Raw genomic sequence first — 22,816 nt, forward strand, 5'->3', positions numbered from 1 at the left:
TCCCAGCACATGGCCTCTAAGGAATCACAGGCCACCTGAAATTCATGGAGTTCAGAATTAAAGTTATTGCTTTCTTCTCCACTCCCTCCCCAACTAATTTTTTTAAGCCTACCTAAAACTTTCCAGCTGTTTGCAGCTGGATTCAGGATGTAGCTCAAGATAAAGTTAGCTCTGAGCTCATTCCTCTGGGTTATCAGCCCTGTGCCTGTTGTGGGCAAGATGCCACTTTATGGCAATGCATTAATTCAGCTCATGTGGAACTAATGATTTCCTGGCAAGCCCTGCCTCTGCTCACCTGCAGGTCCCAGCCCCGCTTTTTGGGAATTATCCTGACTGGATATGAAAGCCTTCAGGATGCCAAGAGCACCAACACACACTGGGACTCACAGTTCACTCCTCCAGCTAAGACTGCCCTGACAACATTGTGATGCCACCTCCAGTGACAGGTTGTGTCTCAGTCACCTATCCCAGGCTCTGGTATTTCACTTTTTAGATTTCCCAGAGCTTGTGCTGTTCCCCTCAGCAGCACTGACAACAAATCTGTCCAACATATGAAATATAAAGTCCTCAGCAGCAGATTGAACACTTAAGGCAGCCAAGAACATCTATGAGATAATTGCTGCAAATATTTAACACATCTATTAATTATTGTGGAATCTTGTTCCACTGAGCTAATCCCCTCTTTAATTAGTTTCCTACATGTATTTCATAACTCCATATAATTCCATCCATGGACTCACAGGCTCCTCATAAATGCCATTCCTCGGCTTTGATGGAGCTCTTGCCCATCTTTTCTTATTTCCCCTATTAAGGTGTTACTTCCCTGATGCCAGCTCTGGTATTTGGGGTCCAAGGCCAAGGATGCCACCCCTGGAAGTTGGCTGGAAGAAGGGCAGTGTCATTCCTACCTTCAGTCAAACAGCCCTTCATTAAAGCAACAACCCACGGTGCCAACGCGTGGCTGACGCAGGCCCAGCCCTGCTGACCTCAGGGTAACGTGGCTGCTCTCCCACACCCCAGGGACCATGGACAAACCTCTGAGGGAGGGAAAAGCAGAGCAGGAGGAGACACCCCTTCCAAAAACAGCACCAGGAAATGCAACAGCCAGTCAGGGATCAGCCCCGGAGGGGTTGTGACCCCTCGGCACAGACCCCAAACTCCTCCCAATGCTGCTTCTCCTGTGGAGCAGCTCATTCTCCTGCAGGGTGCCCCATGGTCCAGGGCCTTGAAACTCTGAACCATCACCTCTTCAAACATTCACACAACCAGAGGGATCCTCCTGACGCAGGACTTCTCTCTCCTCATTCTGTCCCAGCACAATAAACTAATAAATGAGTTCACCAACTTAATATAACATAATACAACCCAAGAGAACATGTAATATTGCCAGTAAGATCCTGCTGAATGTCTGTCACGTCTTCGATGAATCCTGCAGTGCTTCTCAAACCAACTTTGAAAGCCTCAGCCCTGATACCTGAAAGCGAAACCCATTAAGATCTGTTCCTGATTTTACTTTGGGAAATGAAATAAGGCCCTGGTGACTCCAGGAATGCTTGACTAGCACATGAAATGTGAGCAGGTGAGCAATATGAAATAGCCAAAATTAATGAATATCAAACGTATAAAAACAAATGACTCAGTGTCATTTAAATAGTTTTTAATGAAAACCAATGACAGCAGTGTCTCCATTTTAGACTTTAGACCAGACCCCCCCACCCCATGCATGCCCAGGCTGCCAGGGCACCCCAGACTCCATGGCACGGGTGTGTGACAAGAACCTGCCCACACACCACACCCGAGCACCCTGCAGCCCTCACCTGCACGGCCAAAGGTCACTGCCAACCTCCCCACCCACACTTCCAAACACTGCTCCACACTCCACCTGGATTTGCCCTTGGAAGCACAAAGCACCCCAAGCTGTTTATCCTACTCAGTACAACCCAGATTACTCAAAATTCCACTTGGGATTTGGAGCTGAGGCGCTGACACATGCAAACAGGGAATGCCAATAATCCCTCCAACAACATAAAAACTCCATTAATTCATATGAAGCGGGAATGAGAGGACAAGGTTGGTTGGGAAGTTGTTCCCTCTTTAATAGCAAAACAAACCTATTAAAAATCTCCTCCTTGGGCATTATTAGCTGACACACCTGCCCTGGGTTGTGTGGGCTCCAAGGAAAATAAACACCCCGTTAAGAGAGTTACTGGAAAGGAGGCCACCAAAACATAAACTCAGATAATAAATTTATACTTTCAGTATCAGAACTGACTTTCAATTTATACTCCCCATAGAGGAACTGATTTTCAGATTAAAAGCAGAAGGAAGTTTGTGCGGAAAAGTATTGACTTCTGCTAGAAGAGCGATGTGGTGACATTTGCATGTTTAGCTCAGGGACAGCTGCTGCTGCAGGACACTTCCTTGTCTAGGCACAGATTTCTTGCCACAGATCCGAGTTAAAAACCTTCCCAGACTCTGACAGCTGGAAGCTGGTAGCAATTGTACCTACAGGGCTCCTGTGAGTTTTGTTAAAATTAAATCCTGGGGAGGCAAATGAAGTCCTGGAGAGGGCACTCTCTGAAGTCTTCTTAGATGTGAGAGAAAGCGAGAAATAGAGCAGACACCTCAATATTAACACCGGGAGAAAGGAAACGAAAGTCGCCAAAGCGCAGACAGGAAGCGCCCGATGCAAATGGCCCTGCGGGGCTCGGGGAGGGGGGCTCGGCGCCCCCGAGGGCTCCGCTGAACGCCGGGACCCCAGCGGGGCTGTGCCCCTGGGCAGGCGAGGCGGAGCCCTGGGACCGACGCGGACCGAGCCTCCCGAGCGCCCGCGGCCGCCGCCGCCCCTCGCGCTTCCCGCGGAGCCCACCGAGGCTTCGCCCCCCGCGGCCGACACTGCGGAGCGCCCCCCGCGCCCCGTCCCGTCCCCGGCGGTGCCGCCGCCCACCTGCCCACGGTCTGGTTGGCGAGCTGCTTCATGCGGTTGAACTGCTTCTTCATGGCGGCGGCCGCTGCCCCGGGCTGCGCCGGGCCCCGCCGCTGCCGCCCCAGCCGCCCGCTGCTACCGCCACCGCCTCCTCCTCCGCCGCCGCCGCCGCCGCCGGAGCTCCGCCCGACCCGACCCGGCCCGGCCCCTGCCGCCTCCGCCACTTCCGGCCCCGCCCCCCCACTCGCCCCGCACGTGATGGGAGCCCCCCAGCCCCGGATGTCCCGCCCGCAGCCCGGATAGCGCCTCTGCTGAACGCCACGGCTCTACCTGCGCCGCTCTCTCGGTGGTACCGGTTGCTGCTGCTTTATGACAGGCAGTCGGGCGGAGCTCCCTGGCGGGGTCGCCCGTCTCTAGACAGTTCCGACCCAGTATCCGGCGCTGTTACCGCAGAGCGGCTCCCGGACTACAGCTCCCGGTTTGCCTTGCACAACCGCCGCCGCTTCCTGGGCGAGGCGCTGCAGCCTGCGCACTCTCATTGGGCGCCGTGTGGATCGGCGAGCGCTTGGACCAATCGCCGCTGAGTTCCGGCGGAGGCTGCCCAATGAGATGCGGCGGGGGGCGGGCCGCAGGGGCGGTGGCAGCGGCCGGGCCCCGTGCGCTCCATGGCGGCCGCCGCCGGCCCCGACGAGGCGGACGAGGCGGTGCGGGGAACCTGTGAGGACGCGTCCGTCTGCAAACGGTACCGGAGCCGGGGCAGCGGCACGGCCGCCCGGGCAGCGCCCGCCGGTGTCCCTCCGCACCGGCCACGGCCCCGCGGTGGGGCTGGGGAGTTGGGGGGCGAAGGTCTGGCGGCTCCCGGGGAGCGGCGCTGGAGGAGGGTGGGAGCAGCCCCGTCCTCTCCCGGTGCCGAGGCTCTGTGAGTGTGCCCCGGGCCCAAGCGGCCGCAGGGCCCGGCTGGCGGGGCGCGCTCGGAGCCCCAAACCTCAGCCTCCTGCTGCTAAACCCCTGCCCGCGGGTCTGCGCAGGGTTTGTTTATAGACCAGCGTACAGTGGTAGCCAGTATCTAATAACGTTTGGTCGTTTTTGACATCTCAGGGAAGAAACATACTGATATTTTTCAGATTTCTTTCCTTCTCCCCCTCTAGGCTGGGCACGGAGAGGGGAATGAGTTTCGTTGCCCTGTTGTGCCTGGCTGTCAATTTAACCTCTGTTATTGCAAAACCCTTTTGGATTTTGTAGCAGCAGATCGTTGGGTGGTTGAGTTTGGTTGGAGAGTTTTCCTCGCGGAATCAGTTGTAAAACTCGTGAGTTCTTTTAGGACAGAGTAACATTGTGCTAAACTGATGTGTAGAATCTCTGGAATAAGTGCAAACACCTTCTCATGTAACAGTGTGTCGAAGTAAAGCCTGATTTGTGTGTCTCAGGAGCTGGAGACAGACAATTCATCTTCTGGGTCCCCCAGGAGGGAATATTTGAGATTTGGGTCTTTGCTCACAAAATTTCATCCAGTAGTGCAGAGACCATTAAAAAGATGCTTGTTGAATATGGCAACAGCTAAAATTTCTAACTAAACTTGATATAATCTTTTAATATAAATAGTTCCACACAGGGGACAGATTTTTAAACCATGTGTGCACCCAGGCCAGAGGGACCTTTTCAGCCTGTGTATCTTTTAGGATAAATTTTGGTGGCCTTATTTCATAATTCTCTCTTTACCCTGCTGCTGGACAGGTTTGCTGTAAGTGTTGGCTACTGGGAGGACCCTTACATCCAGTATTTTGTGAGACAAGCAAAAGAAAGGAAAGCACCTGAGATCAACAGAGGCAAGTTGGAATGGGAATGGGAGCACCTAACTGGTCCTGACAAAACCCCTGTACACTGGGTTTTAGGGAGGGGGGGAAATACGTGAAAGAATGAGACAAGGTTTCTTAACAGCAACAATTCCATGCTGTATCTGATCTTTTAAATATCAATCTGTAAATCAAAAGTTTCTTCCATTGCTTTCTGTGTTCTGAATGGGCTGTCTCTGTGTGTCTCAGTGTGCAGAGATCTCCTCAAAACAATCAGTAATGTTGGATTGACCCAGGACAGTTGGGTCTCCGCAAGTGTAGAATTATTCTGCTCTGCTTGAGGTGAAACTTGACTAAAGCTTCTATTTACCCAGGGCTGAGTTTTATCAGTACATGAGATTTTCTTTGTAATTAAAAAAAAAAAAACAAAGGCCCTTAAGTGTCTCAAAAAGAGGGCATTATTCTTTCTACATACTGCCTAAAGATCTTCATGAGTGCTAAACATCGAGTTTTACATGAAAATAACAACTCACCCAGGGTTTGTGTGTGTTGCAGGTTATTATGCTCGTGTGCACGGAGTCAGTTACCTGATCAAAGCTTTTCTAGAGAAGACAGAATGCAACTGTCAGATTGTTAATCTTGGGGCTGGCATGGACACCCTGTTCTGGAGACTGAAGGTAACGAGAGCTGCAGGGGACAGGCCTGGCTGAGGACGCAGGGCTGTGGGGACCCGTGAGGGGCTGCTCTGAGCTCGTCCAGGCTGGCTCTGGCACACAGGGCAGGTGTGCAGGGACACAGCACAGCAGGAGCTCTCACAGAATCCCAAAAGAACTGGGCTTGGAAGGGCCCTTTGGAGCTCATCCAGTCCAACCCCTGCCCAGGCAGGGTCACCTGGAGCAGGTGACACAGGAACGTGTCCAGGTGGGTTTGGGATGTCTCCAGAGAGGGAGACTCCACACCCTCCCTGGGCAGCTGTTCCAGTGTTCTGCCACCATCATGGAAAGAAGTTCTTCCTTATGTTGAGGTGGAACTTGCTGTGTTTTAGTTTCTGGCCATTGCTCCTCATCCTGTCACTGAACAGAGTCTGGAACCATCCTCTGACAGCCCTGGGAGAGATTTGTATGGATTGACGGGATCCCCCTCAGCCTTCCCTTCTCCATACTGACCAGGCCCAGCTCCCGCAGTCTCTGCTCATCACAGAGATGCTCCAGACCCAAAATCATCTCTGTGGCCTCTGCTGGACTCTCTCCAGCAGTTCCCTGTCTTTCTTGGAGATCAGAACTGGACCCTCCAGCTGTGCCTCACCAGGGCTGAGTGCAGGGGCAGGATCACTCCCTGACCAGTTGCCACACTTTTCCCACATCCTCTGGGATTCCAGTTGTGAGTTTGTTTATATAAATCATGGAATCACAGAGTGGTTTGGATCACAAGGAACGTGGAAAATCATCCAGTGCCACCCCCTGCCCTGGGCAGGGACACCTTCCACTATCCCAGGTTGCTCCAAGCCCTGTCCAGCCTGGCCTTGGACACTTCCAGAGATGGGGCAGCCACAGCTTCTCTGGGCAACCTGTTGCATATATAGGTGTGTTTGTGTGTAATTCACGGAAATTCAGTTATTCAGGTGTTGTATGATGGCATCATTGTGGATGAACACACCTCTGAGTGAATTATCTTCTCATTAGCATTTCTTTTGGCAAATTTGGGTTCTGGAGGGAAGCCTGAGGAGCATTTTGCTTGGTCACAATTCATTGTATTCCATCCGTGGAAGGGAGACAGTACTGATTTTTTTTTCTGAGATGTGAAGCTTTTCCCTTACCTGCATTCCTATGAAAGCTCTGTCAATACCATGTTTGGTAACAGTGATTTTAAAAGCTGCAATGGGGCCTGTAATTCCAGTTCTCTGTCCTTGTGGAGAGCAAGTGTGGTGTAATGAATGTACAGAAGCTGGGAGCCAGTTACTGGAGTGTTCAGTGTTCTGAGTTCTAGTTTCATCTCAGAAATCCATGGGTCGACAGCCAGAAAGAGCAGCAACATCCAACACAAAGGAATTGCTGCGCAGGGAGAGACTTGGCACAGCTTCTCCATCAGGCTGGGAAATGGTGCCAACATGGAATGAAGAGCTTTCCCCCTCTTTTGTAGTCCAGGCAGACTGGTCTGCTTGTGCTCTGGCTGTGGGCTGGAGGAGAACTGGAATGTGGTCACTGTCTGGGTGAACCTGTGCAAAGCATTCCTGGTTCTTTCCTTGGAAGGCTGTGCTGAAAGTCGTGGTAAATGCTGTGGTAGTTTCCTGTTGCTGTGCTCTCCCAGATCCTTGGTTGGAGAGTGTGTTTCAGTATCTGGTGTCTGCGATTAGAGTCCTTCTTCTCTCTGGAGACATCCCAAACCCACCTGGACACGTTCCTGTGTCACCTGCTCTGGGCGATCCTGCCTAGGCGGGGCTTGGACTGGGTGACCTCTCTTCCAACCCCAGCTATCGTGGGATTCTGTGATTACATAAAATGTTAAATAATTTCTTTAATTCTTAGAGGACATTCTAATGACTCTCAGCCAGTTTTTGTTGAATTTTAGGGGGTTTTAATTTGTGGGACATTGTTATACCACTGTTAAAAATGCCAGTGTAACCCAAACCAGAACTGTTCAGGATTTGAGGTTCTGTCTTGTCCTGTGCCATGTGAAACTTGAGTGTCCCTAATTCTAGTGTCTTCCTCCAATTCCCAGGATGAAAATCTTCTCCCTAGAAAATATTTTGAAGTGGATTTTCCGATGATCGTTGCAAGAAAAATACATAATATCAAGTAAGTCTGAGGCCTGTGTTCAGCTGTGGGAGACTGACTGTAAGTCAGTGTCATTATTTCATCTCTCTGCTGAGAGACTCTTCATGTTCTGCGTTGTGAGGGAGGTGAGGCTCTGGCACAGGGTTCCCAGAGAAGCTGTGGCTGCCCCATAATCCCTGGAAGTGTCCCAGGCCAGGGTGGCCAGGGCTTGGAGCAGCTTGGAATAGTGGAAGGTGTCCCTGCCCATGGGAGGAGTGGCACTGGATGGGCTTTAAAGGTCCCTTCCAACCCAAACCATTCCAGGATTCAATATAGAATACAGGTTCATTGTGCAGGCAGGTGCCACATGTGGCTCTGCAGCCACTGTTCCAGGTTGGAGAAGGTGATGTGTGAAAGTTTTAGGGAGCCAAGCAGAGCTTGCTCTGTGGCAGGGAAAATCTCCTGACCATTAGAGGTGATAAGTCTTCTCTTACTGTTGAAGACAGCACTGGCTTCCCAGATGTGCCTGTTCAGTTGGAGGCAGGATAGCTGCTGCTGTAGGGGAATATCCTGTTTGAATGAATCCATTAAGGCTTATTGAGGACACATTACGGAGTACCTGGATTTCTCTTGAAAGATTCCCTCAAAACTTATGAGTAATTTGGTAAAAAACTCAGCTCCAACTTCTACAACTTGCAAAGGTTTTCCTTTCCAGCAGAGGGCAGAGATATTCTCTTGGCTGCTTTTCACACACACACACGCACACACACACACATATATATGTTAAGAAAAAAGCTGTAAGCACACTGTTAAGCAGGCTTAACTGCTCTGAGATGCTTCTTCCTTCTTCCCACAGATCAAAACCTCCCCTGTCAAAACCAATTATGGAATCCCATTCAGGGGACTCTCTTCTAATAGGTGAGTCATCCTCAAACTCAGTCAGTGATGTACTGCAGCACTTTTAAAACTTTTCTGATCATTTTGTTCTGCTATGTGGGCAGGCTTTTAATGTTTGAAATGCTGTTTGGACAGAGAATTGGGAGGGAAAAGAGGCTTTTTTCTTCTCTTACAGACTCCTGCCCATTTGTTCTGTGTTGTGTTAGAAATGTCTTCTCTTTAAGTGGTTTTATTCTGGCAGAAAGTTGGGTTTTTTTCTTTTTCTCTCATATGTAGCTTGTTTTCTGTCACAGGAAAGGAAAAAGTGCTACAGAGAGCATAGATACTGGATTAAAATATCTGTTGAGTGTTTATCTGCTTTCTGTCTCATTAAGAGCACAAGTCTTTACACTTAGCAGAGTTTTCACTGCAGAAACACAGCCTACCCAGTCCAGGCTCAGGAGCCAGTGCTGTTTGTTACATTTTGGTATCAGAAGGATACTAATTTCAGGTGGTGTAATGTGGTTGTACTCTCTTAGTTTCTAACCTCATGGAACAGAAGGTTGTGGACTCCCCATCCCTGGAAGTGTCTAAGGTGGGGTTGGACCGGGCTTAGAGCACCCTGGGATAGTGGAAGGTGTCCCTGCCCAGGGCAGGGGGTGGGACTGGATGATCTCTAAGGTCCCCCCCAACCCAAGGCATTCTATAATTGTATGTTTGTGTCAGGACTGCACTTGAAAACCTTTTTTACTTGTGGAAAACTCCCTGGGTTCCAGTGAGTTCATGTTCTCAGTGCAGATGCTGAGCTGTAGTAGCTGCTTTGGACAATTTAGGAGGAGCAGTAATTACCTGCATCCACCATCGCAACTGCTGTGTGTGAGCAGGTGTGACCCTAACGCAGAGCCTGCAGTGTTTGGTGCTCCCTGCTGTGATCCCCTGTGGCCCCTTACATGAGCACAGTTCTAGCCCAGGCTCTGGGCACATTCTGCAGATTTTTTTGCTGCACATGAGACGGTCTTCACTTCCCAACCCTGCAAATATCCTTTGAAGGGCAGAGTTCTCCCTTGTACCCTCAGGCCTCCAAAGATGAAAGCCTAGTGCCCCAGCTCAGAAAAAGGGCTCCTGGGGACGCTGGGGTTCCAGGCAGGCCCTCCTGGGGCATATCTGACGCCAGGGAGATCTGCTGCACAAGCACCATCCCAGAGGCACCCATTGGCTCTGTCCCAAGGGCTGGGTGGGGTTCGTGTTCCTGAAGAGCTGCAGTACATCTGGAACAGCAAAACACCTGCAGCCTTATCAGCCTGCACTGTTGTAATCTAGGGCTATTAATAGCCAGTTCCCATAGCACTGGGATGTACTGGTGAGACTGGTTTCTCTGAAGCTGCTTCTCTGGTTCCCTCTCAGTGCTGGGTGTTAAAACCTCAGACTAACAACTTTGCTGTTCCCAGGCTGGTGTAGGCTCTGTTGCACCAAGATCTTTGGGATGTAGCAGCGTGTCCAGAACATGTAGAGGTGGTGGAAGTGTTGTGGAACTCCAGTTTGAACTGACCCCCAGTCACAGGTCAGATCCAGAGAGATCCCTGTGAACTCTGGTTTAAGGATCAATTAATGGAACTGCTTCATAGGGAAGTGCCACGAGAAGAGGTGCTGGAATAAGTAGATAAATCAAACAGATGAGCAGAGAGTTCTTACAGATCTAAAGGAACTTGACAATCAGTTTACTCAGCTACTGATTGGTCTGTGCCCTCTCATTTACAACTGTCTCCAGCTGCAAGGTTATGGCTGTGACTCGGATGGGCTCCAGGGGAAATCCAGGGAACCCCATGCCAGTAGGACTGATGTCTCTACTGAACAAATCATAGGAGCTCTAAGAGACAGACTTAGGAGAACACAGGAGTAATAGGAGGTGTTGAGAAAGAGTCACTGTGGCTTTTGGAAAGGTAAGCTGTGCTTCGCAAATCTGTTGGAGTTCTTTTAAGTCAACATATCTGTTGGAAAAGGACATCAGTATAGTGCTTGGATTTCAAAAATGTGTTTTGACTGTGTCCCTTGCCAAAGTGTGCCAAAGAAGTGGCACAGTGGTTATGGGGAATGAATGGTTCTCATATGGATGAGGAGCTGGGATGGAGGGCGAGCATATGTTGTTAATTTTCATTATGGAGGAGATGGAGATCTGTGCTTAAGGATATGTTGTTGTTCAACACTAAGAAAAAATTGGGAAAATAGAGTGATTAGTAAGTGGCAGCTTGTTGGCAAATCCAAACTCTGAAGAGTGGTAAAGAACTGTAGAAGTATCTTGTGAAATTAGTGACTTGATGATGATTTCAATGTGGATTAATAGAAAGTGATGCACATGGGGGGAAAAAACAGTTTGTGCCTCACATGTAAATGATTATTGCTGCCTTCCTGCAGGATCTGAGTATTAGAATAACTAAATGGATGAAAGCATGAGCTCAGTAATGGTCCAGAAATACAAAGGAATTTTAAGCATTTTTGAGGAAAAGCTAGAAAACAACTTAGGTGCCAGTGTTGGTAGGTGTTTACGCTCTTTGACTTTTCCCTTTGGAGCTGCTGTTGGCCTCTGGAAGGCTGGGTATCATCCTAGGGAGACCTTAGGTCTGACCTGGCACAGCTGTTAGAACTGTGGAATATTCTGGGAGTACCACCTGGCACAGGGGTGTAGGGGGCACAGGGGAACAGCACTGCCAGGTAGGGAAAGGCTGCTTGTTTTTGTGCAGATGTGGACCAGGATTTTAGAATCTTGGGGAGGAGGTTGTCCCTCCCTGTGCCTGCTTCCCCACATCAGTTCACACTCCTGTCTCTGGTATACCAGGAATGATTTGTTTAGATTGTTTGGAATTCTGTTTTTGAGTTGTGCTAATATGGGTTGCCATGATTCAGGTTCTCTCACTGCTTTTCTGCTCACCCTGAAAGTTCTCATGCCACAAAGCTGCTGCTAATACACAACTTCATTGGCTTCAGGGCAGCACGTGCTGGGCTGCCTGTGGCCGAAGCGGGGGCAGCATGGTGTGCACGTCTGGTACAGAACTGGTGCCCAGGAATGCAGTGACATGAGCCCTGTCACTGAACAGCTCCGTGCTTTCCTGGGGAATGCTGGAGCTCCAGGGAAAGCAGTGATGTCCCTGTGGCAATGCCCCAGCAGATTGTTTCCAAAGTTCAGTGGCACTATCTGATGGATGTTGCTCTTGCTGGGAGGTCAGTGCTGCACCTTTGTTACCTTGGCAAGTGCAAACTGCACCTCGTGAACTGTTGGCTTTGTGTGCCTCTCACGCCTTCTGCCCTGTCTAGGCCAGCTTGGGCACTTGGTTGTTTCAGCTTCCCTCCGTCCCCAGACTTTCTTGTGACCCAGTGTAGGTGTCAGGGGGACTTGCAGGCCTTGTGTGGGGCTGACCCTGTGCTTCCAGGACAAGATGAGTGTGGCAGGGCCCTGCTGGGCTGGTGTAGTGAAACCTGAGCTGGGGGAGAGCAGCATGCTCTCCTGCAGAACAGGCTGCAGGGGCTGCTGCTTTGTAAAGCTGCCAAAGATACCTTAGCATGAAAATCCTAATGAAATCAGTTTGAGTCAATAGTATCCTGCATGCTGTCTCTTGGAAAACCTCCAGGAAATTGTTGCACTAATGTGAGAAGAGAGTAAGAGAAGAAAGCTGAATTCTTGTGGCAGAGGAAGAGCTTGGTGTGCCTGGAGGCTGCCAATGCTGCCCCAGAAGCCGGTGTAGGGCAGCAGGGAGGGCCTGAGGCCACCCTCCAACAGAAGCAGTAACTTCTCCTAACATTTCTGTGGAGAAAAAATGCAATGTGGTGAGGTCAAAAGGTGACTATAAGTAGCTCCTGCTACTACTCAGTTACTGCAAGCATGTCTTGTTCTATGGCTGTGAAATTTGAACCAGTTGTGTTGTTACCTCTGTGCCAGAAGTCATGGAAAATAAACATACAAGTGTGTGCCCAGAGGAAAGCATTCTCTGTTGATTATCCCTGGAGAGCTGAACCCTGTGCCTGGACCAGGAGGGCCTAGGTGGGGTGGCCTGGGGTGGTGGGGCTCGTCTTTCTCCCCTTCTCTCTCCCCTCCCTTGTATTTCTCAAATTAAATCTGAGTTTGATGTTTCTAAAACCTTCATTTCAGCCAAGTACAGAGAGAATCTTTGTGCATGGCTGAGTATGCTGTGTGAGCATCACACAAATCCCCAGGACAGCTCTAGAGGAGATCATCCAACCAAACAACCTCACTAAAAAACAACACAAGGTGTTGGTGCCTGGGTAGGAATTAGTGCCTGGAATATGGGATTTTCAGTTGTTTAAGCCAGCAAATGTCACTGGCTGTGCCAGCATTAGGGCAGCTGGCCTGAGTCACAGCATTGCAGTAAGAATGAACAGAGGGGTTTTAACACACACTCAAAATCAATTCAGTTAAAACAAACTCTTGTTCCTCAGAAGAAATCAATGGGGACCACGTGACTGTGCTGCCAAGCTGGAACTTGGTTTTTCTTTTCCAGCTGCCCTATGGATGGGTAGGAATTGGAAAATCCATTTGCAGCAGGCCTGCTCAGTCATGGGCAGCAGGTTGCTCACTTTGATACTTCGCAGAATATCCTGAGTGGGAAGGGACCCACAGGGAACATCCAGTCCAACCCTGGCCCTGCACAGCGCAGCCCCAAGAATCTCCAGCTCTGCAATAAAGTAGGAGTTGGTGCCAGAGCATATACCAGCAGTACAGCAGTTTTTGGGTTGTTCGTGGATGGATTTCTGGCCTCCAGGCTGGGGACAGTGGCGGTTCCAGCTGTCCCCAGCTGCCATTGCCCTGCAGTCAGTGAGTGTTTGCTCCCTAAGTGGCAGGTGATGGAGTGGTTGAAGTTTGCCTAGTTAAGTATGATCAGACTAAACAGGGGGAAATTTAGGTTAGGTATTGAGGAGAATTCCTTCCCTGTGAGGGTGGGGAGGCCCTGGCACAGGGTGCCCAGGGAAGCTGTGGCTGTCCCTGGATCCCTGCAAGTGTCCAAGGCCAGGTTGGACAGGGCTTGGGGCAGCCTGGGATGGTGGAAGGTGTCCCTGTCCGTGGCAGGGGATGGCACTGGATGATCTCTATGGTCCCTTCCCAACCAAACCATTCCCTGATTCCGTAATAAAGATGCTCCGATCAGTGTGGTGTGGGCAAGGCACGTTTACTTCTACCTTGGAGTGTTTGTGCTCCTTCTCTTCTGGATCCCTTAAAACATTTTGTGGTTTATTTCTGGCTTTTATTTCTGTTCTTTATTCATGTACTTGTGTCCAAGCCTCTGAAGCTGGACAGGGAGCTGGCATTAATTCCCTACTAATTGTGGTGGCTGACGCTCGCTGTGCCGTATCCATGGACAGAAACCAATCCCTATTTAAATACTTCCCTGTGTGTGGTGGGGTTTTTGGGTGGCTTTTTTTGATGCCATTATCATGGCCTTGATGTAATCACTTAAATAGAAGGGTGTGGGAAGTAGTAAAGCTATTACAGAACATGCACATGGAAAAAGCCTTGACTCAAAATGTTGAATCATTTGCTGCACAACTTTTTTTCTCTTTTCTTCCCTTGTAACTCTCTTTCTGAACTGTTCTGATTCCTGGATCTGCTCCCAAGTGTTGCTGGAATGGCAGCTATTGTCACTTGCTAGTGCCGCTTTCAGGGAGTTGGTAATTTGAAAACTAAACAGAGGTGCATCCTCTGGAATGTTCGATCACTGCTTGATGTAATCATTGGGAAAACCCACACTCGTCCCCAGTTTTTGTTCCCCTCTCCTGGAATGGAAGCCCCTTTCATCCTGCCTCTTCAGCCACTTGGCTTCTCTTCTCTCCTCACTCAAGCTGTGCCAGGGGAGGCTCAGGTTGGACATTAGGAGGAATTTCTTCCTGGAAAGGGTGGTCAGGCACTGGAAGGGGCTGCCCAGGGAGGTTTGGAGTCCCCATCCCTGGAGGTGTCCAAGGAAGGCCTGGATGTGGCAGTCAGTGCTCTGGGCTGGGGACAAGGTGGGAATGGGGCACAGCTGGACTTGGTGGTCTTGAGAATATTTTCCAGCCTCTGGGATTCTGTGACATCTGCTCCCATGTGATGCTGAGGAGCTGTGCCTGCAGCATATTCCCCAGGGAGCTGTGCCAGACCTGCTCCTGCAGCCACACACTGGCCACCCCTTCCAGAGCCACTTTCAGCTCTGGCTATTTTTTCACTGGTTTATTATTTTACTGCTTGATCTGTCTCACTCCTGTGGTACAAGGGGGAAATGCTGGGCTCTTCTGTCCTGGTGCCTTTGTTCCAGAAAAGCTGAGGCATTCCAGAGCCATCTCTGTATTTGGCTCTCAGGGGATTTGATGGGGCACTTGGGAAGTGCCTCCTGTGGGCCCTGGGCTCCTCTGGGTGCATTCATTGGTGCTGGGTGTCAGAATTATTGATGGCAAGAGGCTCTGCTGTTGCTACTTCCTCACAGCTGTGCCAGGATGGGCAGGGGCTCCTTGGACTCTGGGATTTGTCCCTCCTCCTTTCTGGGAAGCATCCACAGGAATTTGCTGCCTATTACATCCCAGGGGAATATCTGTTGCTCAGAATACCTTCTCCAATTTGACTCTTTCCTTAAATGCCACCACTAAATCACACCAAAAGGCTAGATGGTAACTTTTTTTTGGCCCCAATCTGTGTCTGCTCCCCATATTTATTATATAACTATATAATATAGTTAATTTATATAGCTATATCTGTTGTTAATATTTGAAATATTGTCACTCTTAGCTTAGTTTTTCAGAAATTGATCTACTTTTATGTAGTTCCTATGTACATACATTGGGCCATCTAAGAAGACTCTCCAAACAAAACAAAAATCCTGCCTTTAATCTTCACATTTTTCTTCTCTCTGCATTCCTGGCAGCCATGGTAACGGCTGGGATAACCTCTCTGCTTCAGCGTGGCTGCAGAGGGAGAGAGGAGGCTCGGTGCAGGGTCTGATGATGATGGAGCACTGTAAAACACAAGTAGGAAGGGAATTAATGTTAGAAAAAGAAGAGTTTGCTGCTCATAGTTCGGTATAACAGGCCAATCTTTGGCTCCCAATTCATGTGTTCCTGTGTAGATTTTTTAGTTCATAACTCCAGCATCCCTCTCATTTGTAACATTAGCCTCTCCAAATTTTTGCCTTGCAGATTCCCACAGCCTGGACTCCAGTCGATATTCCATAGTAGGAGCAGATCTCCGTTTCTCATCAGATCTGGAGGAAAAGCTGAAGAAACATAGCTTGGATATACAGTAAGATCATAGGGTTTTAATTGTGTTTTTGGATTTTTTAATGAGGGCTTGTGGAAGTCCCTGTCCAAGGCCAGGCTGGACAGGCCTTGGAGCAGCCTGGGATAGTGGAAGGTGTCCCTGCCCAGGACAGGGGTGGCACTGGATGGGCTTTGAGGTCCCTTCCAAACCATACCAGGATTCTCTGATTTCAGAGTTTTATCTCTGTAATTATTTTCTGTGGCCTCTTGTTAAACCCCTGTTGTTCCCTAAACGTTTTGATGGGACTGCAATGGATCTGAATCCCACAGCTCCTTTGGGGTTTTATTGTTCAACATGAGGCTTTCAGGGGGCAGGAGTTGAGTTTTTGAGTGGATGATGGACAGACCTTTCAAATCTAAGCATTATAAATAGCAACGATCTGGCTGGGTGGGAGAGAGCATATGGGGAAAGCAGAATGCATCAAATTGCCATTTAATTCTTTACACTTCCATCCTCTGAAATGTTGCCTTGCTTGCCTACATTGCTGCTCCTTGTGGAATTTCTCCTGCTTCTAGTGACTTTTTTCCCCCTTTCATTCCAGCAATTAAGAGCAAACTCAATAATTGTGAAGAAAATCACTTGTGTAGATGTCTATTTTTGTTGTTTTGTGGATGGAGGGGGAAGAGGCAATGTGCAAACTATAGATTACATTTTGTTAGATAATAGTATGTGAAGATTGTTTTACAGATACTGAACAAATTTCTCTAATTAAAATTCTTCTTAGAACTTTTTTTAAAGAGGAAACTTTTTTTCAATTTGTAATTAGTTCCTGATTTCACTGATCTCTACAAGAGTGTAAACTGTGTGTACAGGGCACAATTGTCCTGCAGAGGGAATTTTAACACACCTCAGTTCATGCTGTCAGAGAGGACTTAGAGAATGCACATTGTTCTGTGCTCAGGGCTGACTTTGGGGAGATTGTTTCCTAAACTCTCTGGTTCACAGCCACAGGAGTCTCCTGTGGTTAATTAATTCACAGCTGCCAGAAAGCCCAGTTTTAGTCAACGTGATGAAGAGATTTCATTCAGTCTTCAGTGTCTAGTTCATAAAAAATGGAGCTCTTTCAGAAATTCTGGGGACATGAAATGACTTGCTTGCTCACAATTCTTAGTAGATTTTTCTTGTTCTTTTGCTGGAAGTCATGTTCTCCTTTGGTTTTGTTTTGCAGTTTGCCAACGCTGCTGGTGGCCGAGTGTGTGCTGGTTTACATGACCCCCCAGCAGTCTGCAAACCTGCTCAAGTGGGCAGCAAGCACCTTCCCCGTGGCCATGGTTATCAATTATGAGCAGGTAAAACCAAAAGGGCATTTTTAGACCTGCATTGTTGTAATAAAAATTGCTCTCGTAGGTGGGAGTTATTGAGAAATAAGAGTGGGCCATGTCCTTTTGTAGAAACATCAGTTTCTGCTGAATTTCTGTAGTAATGTGTTTTAACTTGTAGCTTGGTTAGCTCATTGTAGAGAAAATACAGCTATTCTGAAAGACAATATGTTGAAGCAAAATGATTGAGACTTAATCCATATGTGGAAAAAACCATAGAATATTGATTTAGCTAAAGCAGAAGAAAAAGAAATGATGCTGAGTGCTGGCTCTGGGTGTATAACATTACATAATTACCTCTGTGTTCTTTGGCAAAGTGGAGCAAAAATCACATCAGTATGAACTCTGCTTCTCCCTCTGGAAGTCAAACACTGCCTCGGGGGAACTAGGTGGCTCCAGGAATTAGTAACAGGATCTTCCAAGCGGTAAATCACTGCTGGAGAGCTGAACCAAGTTGCTGACAGCTGAAAGCAGAGGCAGTTCTCCTGCCAGCCCCGGTGCCTGTGAGGCACTGACAGTGGCACTGTCCCCCTGCCGCTGGCACTGGGGCCGTGCTCCTGAGGAGAAGGTGGTGGTGGGGAATGAGAGCCAGGGCGAGGATGTGCCACTCACTGGTGTCCTGTACGTTTGTGACGTAGGCAGTCCAAGGGTTAAGCTGTTCCGTTGTGTTGGGAAGGGGGAACACTTTTGTCTCCTTCTCTACCTGAGGTGAACATGAGGGACCGCTTCGGGCAGATCATGATCGAGAACTTGCAGCGCCGGCAGTGCAACCTGGCTGGGGTGGAGCTCTGCAGCTCCCTGGACTCCCAGGTGAGGGGCATGGAGCTCTGAAGGGCTGACACTGAGCTTTATTAACCTGGCTGTGAGTTCTGCCTCTTGAGTGTGCCCTGTGGGGCTCAGCAGTGACCACGGGGGGGGGAGGCAGTTACTGAGCCCTTTGCTGGCTACGTTACCGTGGAATCAGGGCATGGTTTGGCTTGGTGCCACCCCCTGCCATGGGCAGGGACACCTTCCACTATCCCAGGGTGTTCCAAGCCCTGTCCAACCTGGCCTTGGACATTTCCAGGGATCCAGGAGCAGCCACAGCTTCTCTGGGCACCCTGTGCCATGGCCTCCCCACCCTCCCAGGGAACAATTCCTTCCCAATATCCCATTGATCCCTGCCCTCTGGCACTGGGAAGCCATTCCCTGTGTCTTGTCCCTCCATCTCTTGTACACAGTCTCTCTCCACGTTTCTTGTTGGCTCGTTCAGGTCCTGGAAGGCCACAGTTAGATCACCCCAGAGCTCCTCTTTGATAGCTGAATGTCAGTGGTTGCACAAAACTTCCTGGTCAGAGCCCAGCCCTGCCCTCTCTGCATGGATCAGCAGCTCATGATTAGGGAAGAGTTTGGGAGCTCTTCAAAGGACAGGTCAAGCGGCTGCCCTGTGAAATCCTTAGGGGAAGAAGCTGTCCTCTGGTACTTTCCCTGGAATCCTGTGAAAGATGTGCTGCCCTTTGTTTTCCAGAGGGAACGACTGCTGTTAAATGGCTGGGAAAATGCCCGTGCCATCGATATGATGAAGGTGTACAGCTTCCTGCCACAGGCTGATGTCAAAAGGTACCACTTTTTGTCCCAAAAGTCATCTTCAGATGCCATTTCCAAGGTCCTTCCCATCCATGTGTAGCGTGGGATCATAACAGAGAGGAGGCTGCAGGCAGGTGCCGCCCAGGGAGACAACATTTCTGAGTCTGAAGCTCTGCAGAGCCTCCAGGATAATGCCTGGATTGATGATCCAGAGCGTTTACGCTGCCAGGAGCAGACTGGCAGTAGTGATGTCTTATTTGGGTGTGACATAAGGCATCTCATGGCAGAAATTTGCAGATAGAAGATGCCACAGAAATGCTGTGTTGGCTTTTTGCAGTCCCCAAGATGTTCCTTGTGAAGATTTTGGCTGGGGTTAAACCATGGCATGTTGAAATTGTCTTCATGAGGGGGAGACTGCTGGGTCTGCAGAAATCAGAGCACAGAGGGGGGGACTAAAGGCTGTTTAACAGTCACTGATCTGCCTGGATTCTGTTAATATTTCTGCATTAATTGCTAAACACTGGGAAACTTTAAGGAGTAACTTCTTAGGGATATAATGTGAAATGTGAATTGCTATGAGTCATTCATAGTTGGAATTAGCTGAGCAAGTTACCTTGGTCAAAATATTCACATATGGGGGTTTCTCAAAGCCTGGAACTGAACAGGTGAGAGTGGAAATCAGAGGTGGTTTAAATAGGAACAGGGATGTGTGGTGGGACCATATGGCACTGGTGAAGACACAGAGCTCATGCTTTCTTTGTAGCATTTTTGGCTACCTTGGATCTGTTCAGCTCCTTGCACTTGTTCCACATGCCAGGAAATAGGTTATGTAAACTCTGTCCTCCAGTATTAGTGAGGCAAATAATGCTTTTTCTTTAGGAAAATCTTCACCAGAGTGCTCCTCTGCAGCACTTCACGCCTGGGAGTGCATTTAGGAACTTTTGCCCCTCGGCCTCTTTAGATCCTCAGTAGCAGCCCTGGTATTTGAGGAGTTACATGGATGAGTCCTGGAATATGGAATTCCAGGGACGAGGAGTAGAAGGCACCCTGTGGGTCACTTGTTTCGTACATTGACAAGGGCGAGAGCAGTGGTGGCATCATGGACAAATACCTACAGTTGTTCCCTGGAGAGGTGACTGCCTTTCTGGCCATAGTTTTCACTCTCATGGATTGAACAGTTCAGTAGAAATTCTGCTCAGAGTCCAGTTCAAATCCTGACTTTTATTTTATTCCTACAGAATAGAAGCCCTTGAATTCCTGGATGAAAAGGAACTGTTTGAACAACTGATGCAGCACTACTGCATCTGCTGGGCTTCAAAGGACAGCAGCAATCTGGGTAATGTTCCCCAGCAGCTGGGGGTGATCCTCACCATGGAAATCTCCTGTGGGAAGGCTGGGGTTGGGATGTTACACCCGGTGTACCACAGACCCCCCCTGCTGTTCCAGGACTGGGCTTTGCTGCTCTGTCCTTGGGGTGGGAGCACCTCCCAGGTGGATGTTTCTCCACAGCCTTTGGAGGGTTTATGGGCATCCAAGCGGGGAGTCTGGCCAGTACAGGGGAGTTGGAATTTTTCCACCAGAAGATGCCGTATGGGTTACTTTAAATAACTGCCTGCTTTATCCCATCAGTGCTAATTGAAAGGTTTACAAATCCCATGCATGGGAAGTGCCATATGGGCACACGGTATATGAAGGCACAGTGTCCTGACAACACAAAAATAAATTTGTATTACTTATCCCAGGCTTCTCTGCACTGTCCCCATTTGCAGCCATCTGACACTGAAGTTTTCCATGCCGCTTTCTCCCCGGGGAAAAAATTCCCTCTGAAATTAGCTCTTTCACATGTTCCTTTTCTTCTTAAAATTCTGTCTCTCCTAGACTGGAATTTCTGTGAGAGACTTGATTTAGGCTTTCTATAGTATTTGGATGTTGCTGCTGCTCAAGAAATGATAAAATGAGGGGAATTGTTGTTTGGGGGAAGGATGGATGGCCACAGCCTGTATTTGTCCAAATTAAAAAGACAACTCTGTTGCAGTCACAGTTTGTCTCTACTTCTGGCTGCAATTTCAGGGACTTCAGTCTTTCCAGAAAACCTTTGCCTGCCACTTATGTAATTTCCTCCCCTTCATCCTCTCTGCCCTTTCCTTGCTCCTGACAGAGTATCCATGAACAGATTTTATTGACTGTTCCTTAGCAAACGGGTATAGATTTGGTCTCTTCAGCCTGGCTGAGCAGCAAAGCCTCTGAGAGAGCTGGTAAAAGGAGATCTTCAGATAAAAACTGGTAAAAGGAGTTCTTCAACACCCTGTTGCTGCTGCTGTGACAGGGCTGCTGCCTTGTTGTGCCCTCCTGAATCCTCCATACTTCTGAGCTCAAAAATCCATGTTTCTATTGTATTTCTTCAGGCTGAGAAGTGGTGACTGTAATACACAACTTTTTTTTAGAGGAGCTAAGGCCCAAAAGTTCACCTGTTCTTAGCAGCTGCTATTTTGGGGATCTCAGCATTGTTCTTTGCTGTGATTAGAGAACGGCTGAGGACAGTTTGGGGTACTGAGATTAAGGGGTGCAGGGTATCTTAGAAGTTACAAAAGACAGTTATCTCAAAGGAGATAATGAAGTGTCCAATGGACATGGCATGGATATGCCTTAATCTAAGGCAGGGGAGTTTTATCCAGTGTGAATTTACTGCTCTCATTAGTGGTGCTTTCCCCAGCTTTCTCTTCCTAATTTCATGGGCAAGCCCTGAGGTTCCTGAACATTCTGTGTTGTTCCTTCTGCCATGAATAACTCCAGTGCTCCTGCAGATTGGCTTCATCAAATTAATTGCTGCATCACAATCAAAAAATGGTTTAAAAAGTACAGCCCAACCTGTTTCTTGCTTTCCTCACACCAAATCCTTTATGTCTCAGTTTAAAAAAATGAAATAACTCTCAAATCATCTTTCTTCCTGTATATAACTGACCTGGTTGCAGTGAAGGGCAGGTAGGGTGAGAATAAACCCTTGTTTCTCCCCCCCAAATCCCTCTTTCTCTTCACACAGGTCTGGCAAACATTGACTTCTGAGGGCTGCAGGGAGGGGAGCCTTGGGGAGCCCCCGTGACTGCCTTGGCTCGGGCCAGGACATGGAAAGGATGGGATTTGCACGTGCCAACCCCGGGCTGTGGCTGGGACAGCTCCTGGTGCTGCTGGGGACAGGCCTGGTGCCCTTGGGTGGTTTCAAGGAACATTTTCTGTGAGCAAGACTTGCCTCCCATTCCCAGCTATCTAACGGGGGACTTTGACAAGGTGTCAGTGATTCCTGTTTAAAGCTTGCCTTCCTTAGTTTAAAACTGAAAGTAAAGTGTACATGGATTCTTTGATTTCCCTCTTCTGTGTTTTTGTGGATGTGTAACACGTGTTTGTGACAGGAAGCTGGGAAAGCAGCGCTGGGCAGCTGCAGCAGAGGGTGCCTGCACTGTGCATGGCTGAGCAGGAGGGGAATTCTGGGCATTTTCATTCTGTTCAGGTCTAATTTTGATGAAGTGTCACCGTGTTGGCTTCTCCAGGCTTCACTGTTGTGCAAGGCTGCCACTGTGCTGGGTGTTCTTGGAGGGGAAGGGTAAAGGAGAAGGAGGGCCCTGGCTGTGTTCAGTGATGTACAAGAAACTGGAAAGCAGACTCGATTTAACTGGGAAGGGCTTAGCTTGTGGTTTCAGCACTGGGATGGTGAAGAAAGAAATTAATCTCAATTTGCACTGCTTCTGGTAGTATCTTTACACCAGTTCCTCCTTCTCTCTTTCCCCTTAAAAGAAGCAAAACAAAATCCCAACAGCAATGAAAACCCTTGTCCTGTTGTTTGAAATTGAATCTTGCAACCTTCCGATGAGAAAAATAATAAATGTCTAGTATTTATAATTTGTCTCCTGTCTTACTTGTTAGAAATGACTGATTTCTATCTGGTTTAGTGACATTCCTCTCACCAAATGTCTCACCAGGAGTATTTTTTTAAGGCAGCTGGCAGGCCCAGGAAGGCTGTGACTGCCCCTGGATCCCTGGAAATGTCCAAGGCCAGGTTGGACAGGGCTTGGAGCACTGGGATAGTGGAAGGTGTCCCTGCCCATGGCAGGGGTGGCACTGGATGGGCTTTGAGGTCCCTTCGACCCAAACCATTCTGTGATGCTGTGAAATCACCTTTCCTTCAGGGATTAAAAATGAGCTCAAACCCCACCACCTAACCACAGCCCTACAACCCCTCTGCACTGCAGGAGCCTTCCTGAGCTGTCACTAGTGCCCAGTGGCAGCAAGACTCATGC

General features: G+C 48.9%; 2 protein-coding genes across 11 annotated transcripts in view; one reads left to right on the top strand and one right to left on the bottom strand.

Moving 5' to 3' along the window:
- ARHGAP17 (Rho GTPase activating protein 17) overlaps nucleotides 1-3,086 on the bottom strand; it is a 41,408-nt gene extending 38,322 nt beyond the window's left edge. For 9 of the 10 annotated variants that reach the window (XM_042037466.1, XM_042037455.1, XM_042037456.1 and 6 more), the window contains exon 1: nucleotides 2,948-3,072. In XM_042037466.1, coding sequence (XP_041893400.1) covers nucleotides 2,948-3,000 — 53 coding nt within the window. In that variant the 5' untranslated portion in view covers nucleotides 3,001-3,072. Of the gene's footprint in view, nucleotides 1-2,947 lie in introns of all 10 variants that reach the window. The other variant, XM_042037454.1, reaches the window with a different exon arrangement.
- A 132-nt stretch (nucleotides 3,087-3,218) lies between these two features.
- LCMT1 (leucine carboxyl methyltransferase 1) lies at nucleotides 3,219-22,418 on the top strand. The gene is made up of 11 exons (XM_042037482.1): nucleotides 3,219-3,668; nucleotides 4,661-4,752; nucleotides 5,275-5,396; nucleotides 7,438-7,514; nucleotides 8,329-8,390; nucleotides 15,519-15,621; nucleotides 16,808-16,928; nucleotides 17,667-17,768; nucleotides 18,466-18,557; nucleotides 19,763-19,860; nucleotides 21,565-22,418. Exons 1-11 carry the CDS (start codon nucleotides 3,592-3,594, stop codon nucleotides 21,585-21,587), a joined length of 969 nt encoding a protein of 322 aa, XP_041893416.1. The 5' UTR covers nucleotides 3,219-3,591; the 3' UTR covers nucleotides 21,588-22,418.
- The last annotated feature ends 398 nt before the right edge of the window (nucleotides 22,419-22,816 follow it).

This window comes from Corvus kubaryi, unplaced genomic scaffold (assembly GCF_017639235.1).
Source record: "Corvus kubaryi isolate FWS band 111438036 unplaced genomic scaffold, C.kubaryi_AGA036_p1.0 37387, whole genome shotgun sequence".
NCBI classification, from domain to species: Eukaryota; Metazoa; Chordata; class Aves; order Passeriformes; family Corvidae; genus Corvus; species Corvus kubaryi.

Bases quoted from the DNA above. Each gene is read 5' to 3' on its own strand.
- LCMT1 (XM_042037482.1), top strand. From the start codon at position 3,592: ATGGCGGCCGCCGCCGGCCCCGACGAGGCGGACGAGGCGGTGCGGGGA. The intron at 7,515-8,328 runs GTAAGTCTGAGG...TTCTTCCCACAG, and splicing joins AGAAAAATACATAATATCAA to ATCAAAACCTCCCCTGTCAA. The intron at 18,558-19,762 runs GTACCACTTTTT...TTATTCCTACAG, and splicing joins CCACAGGCTGATGTCAAAAG to AATAGAAGCCCTTGAATTCC.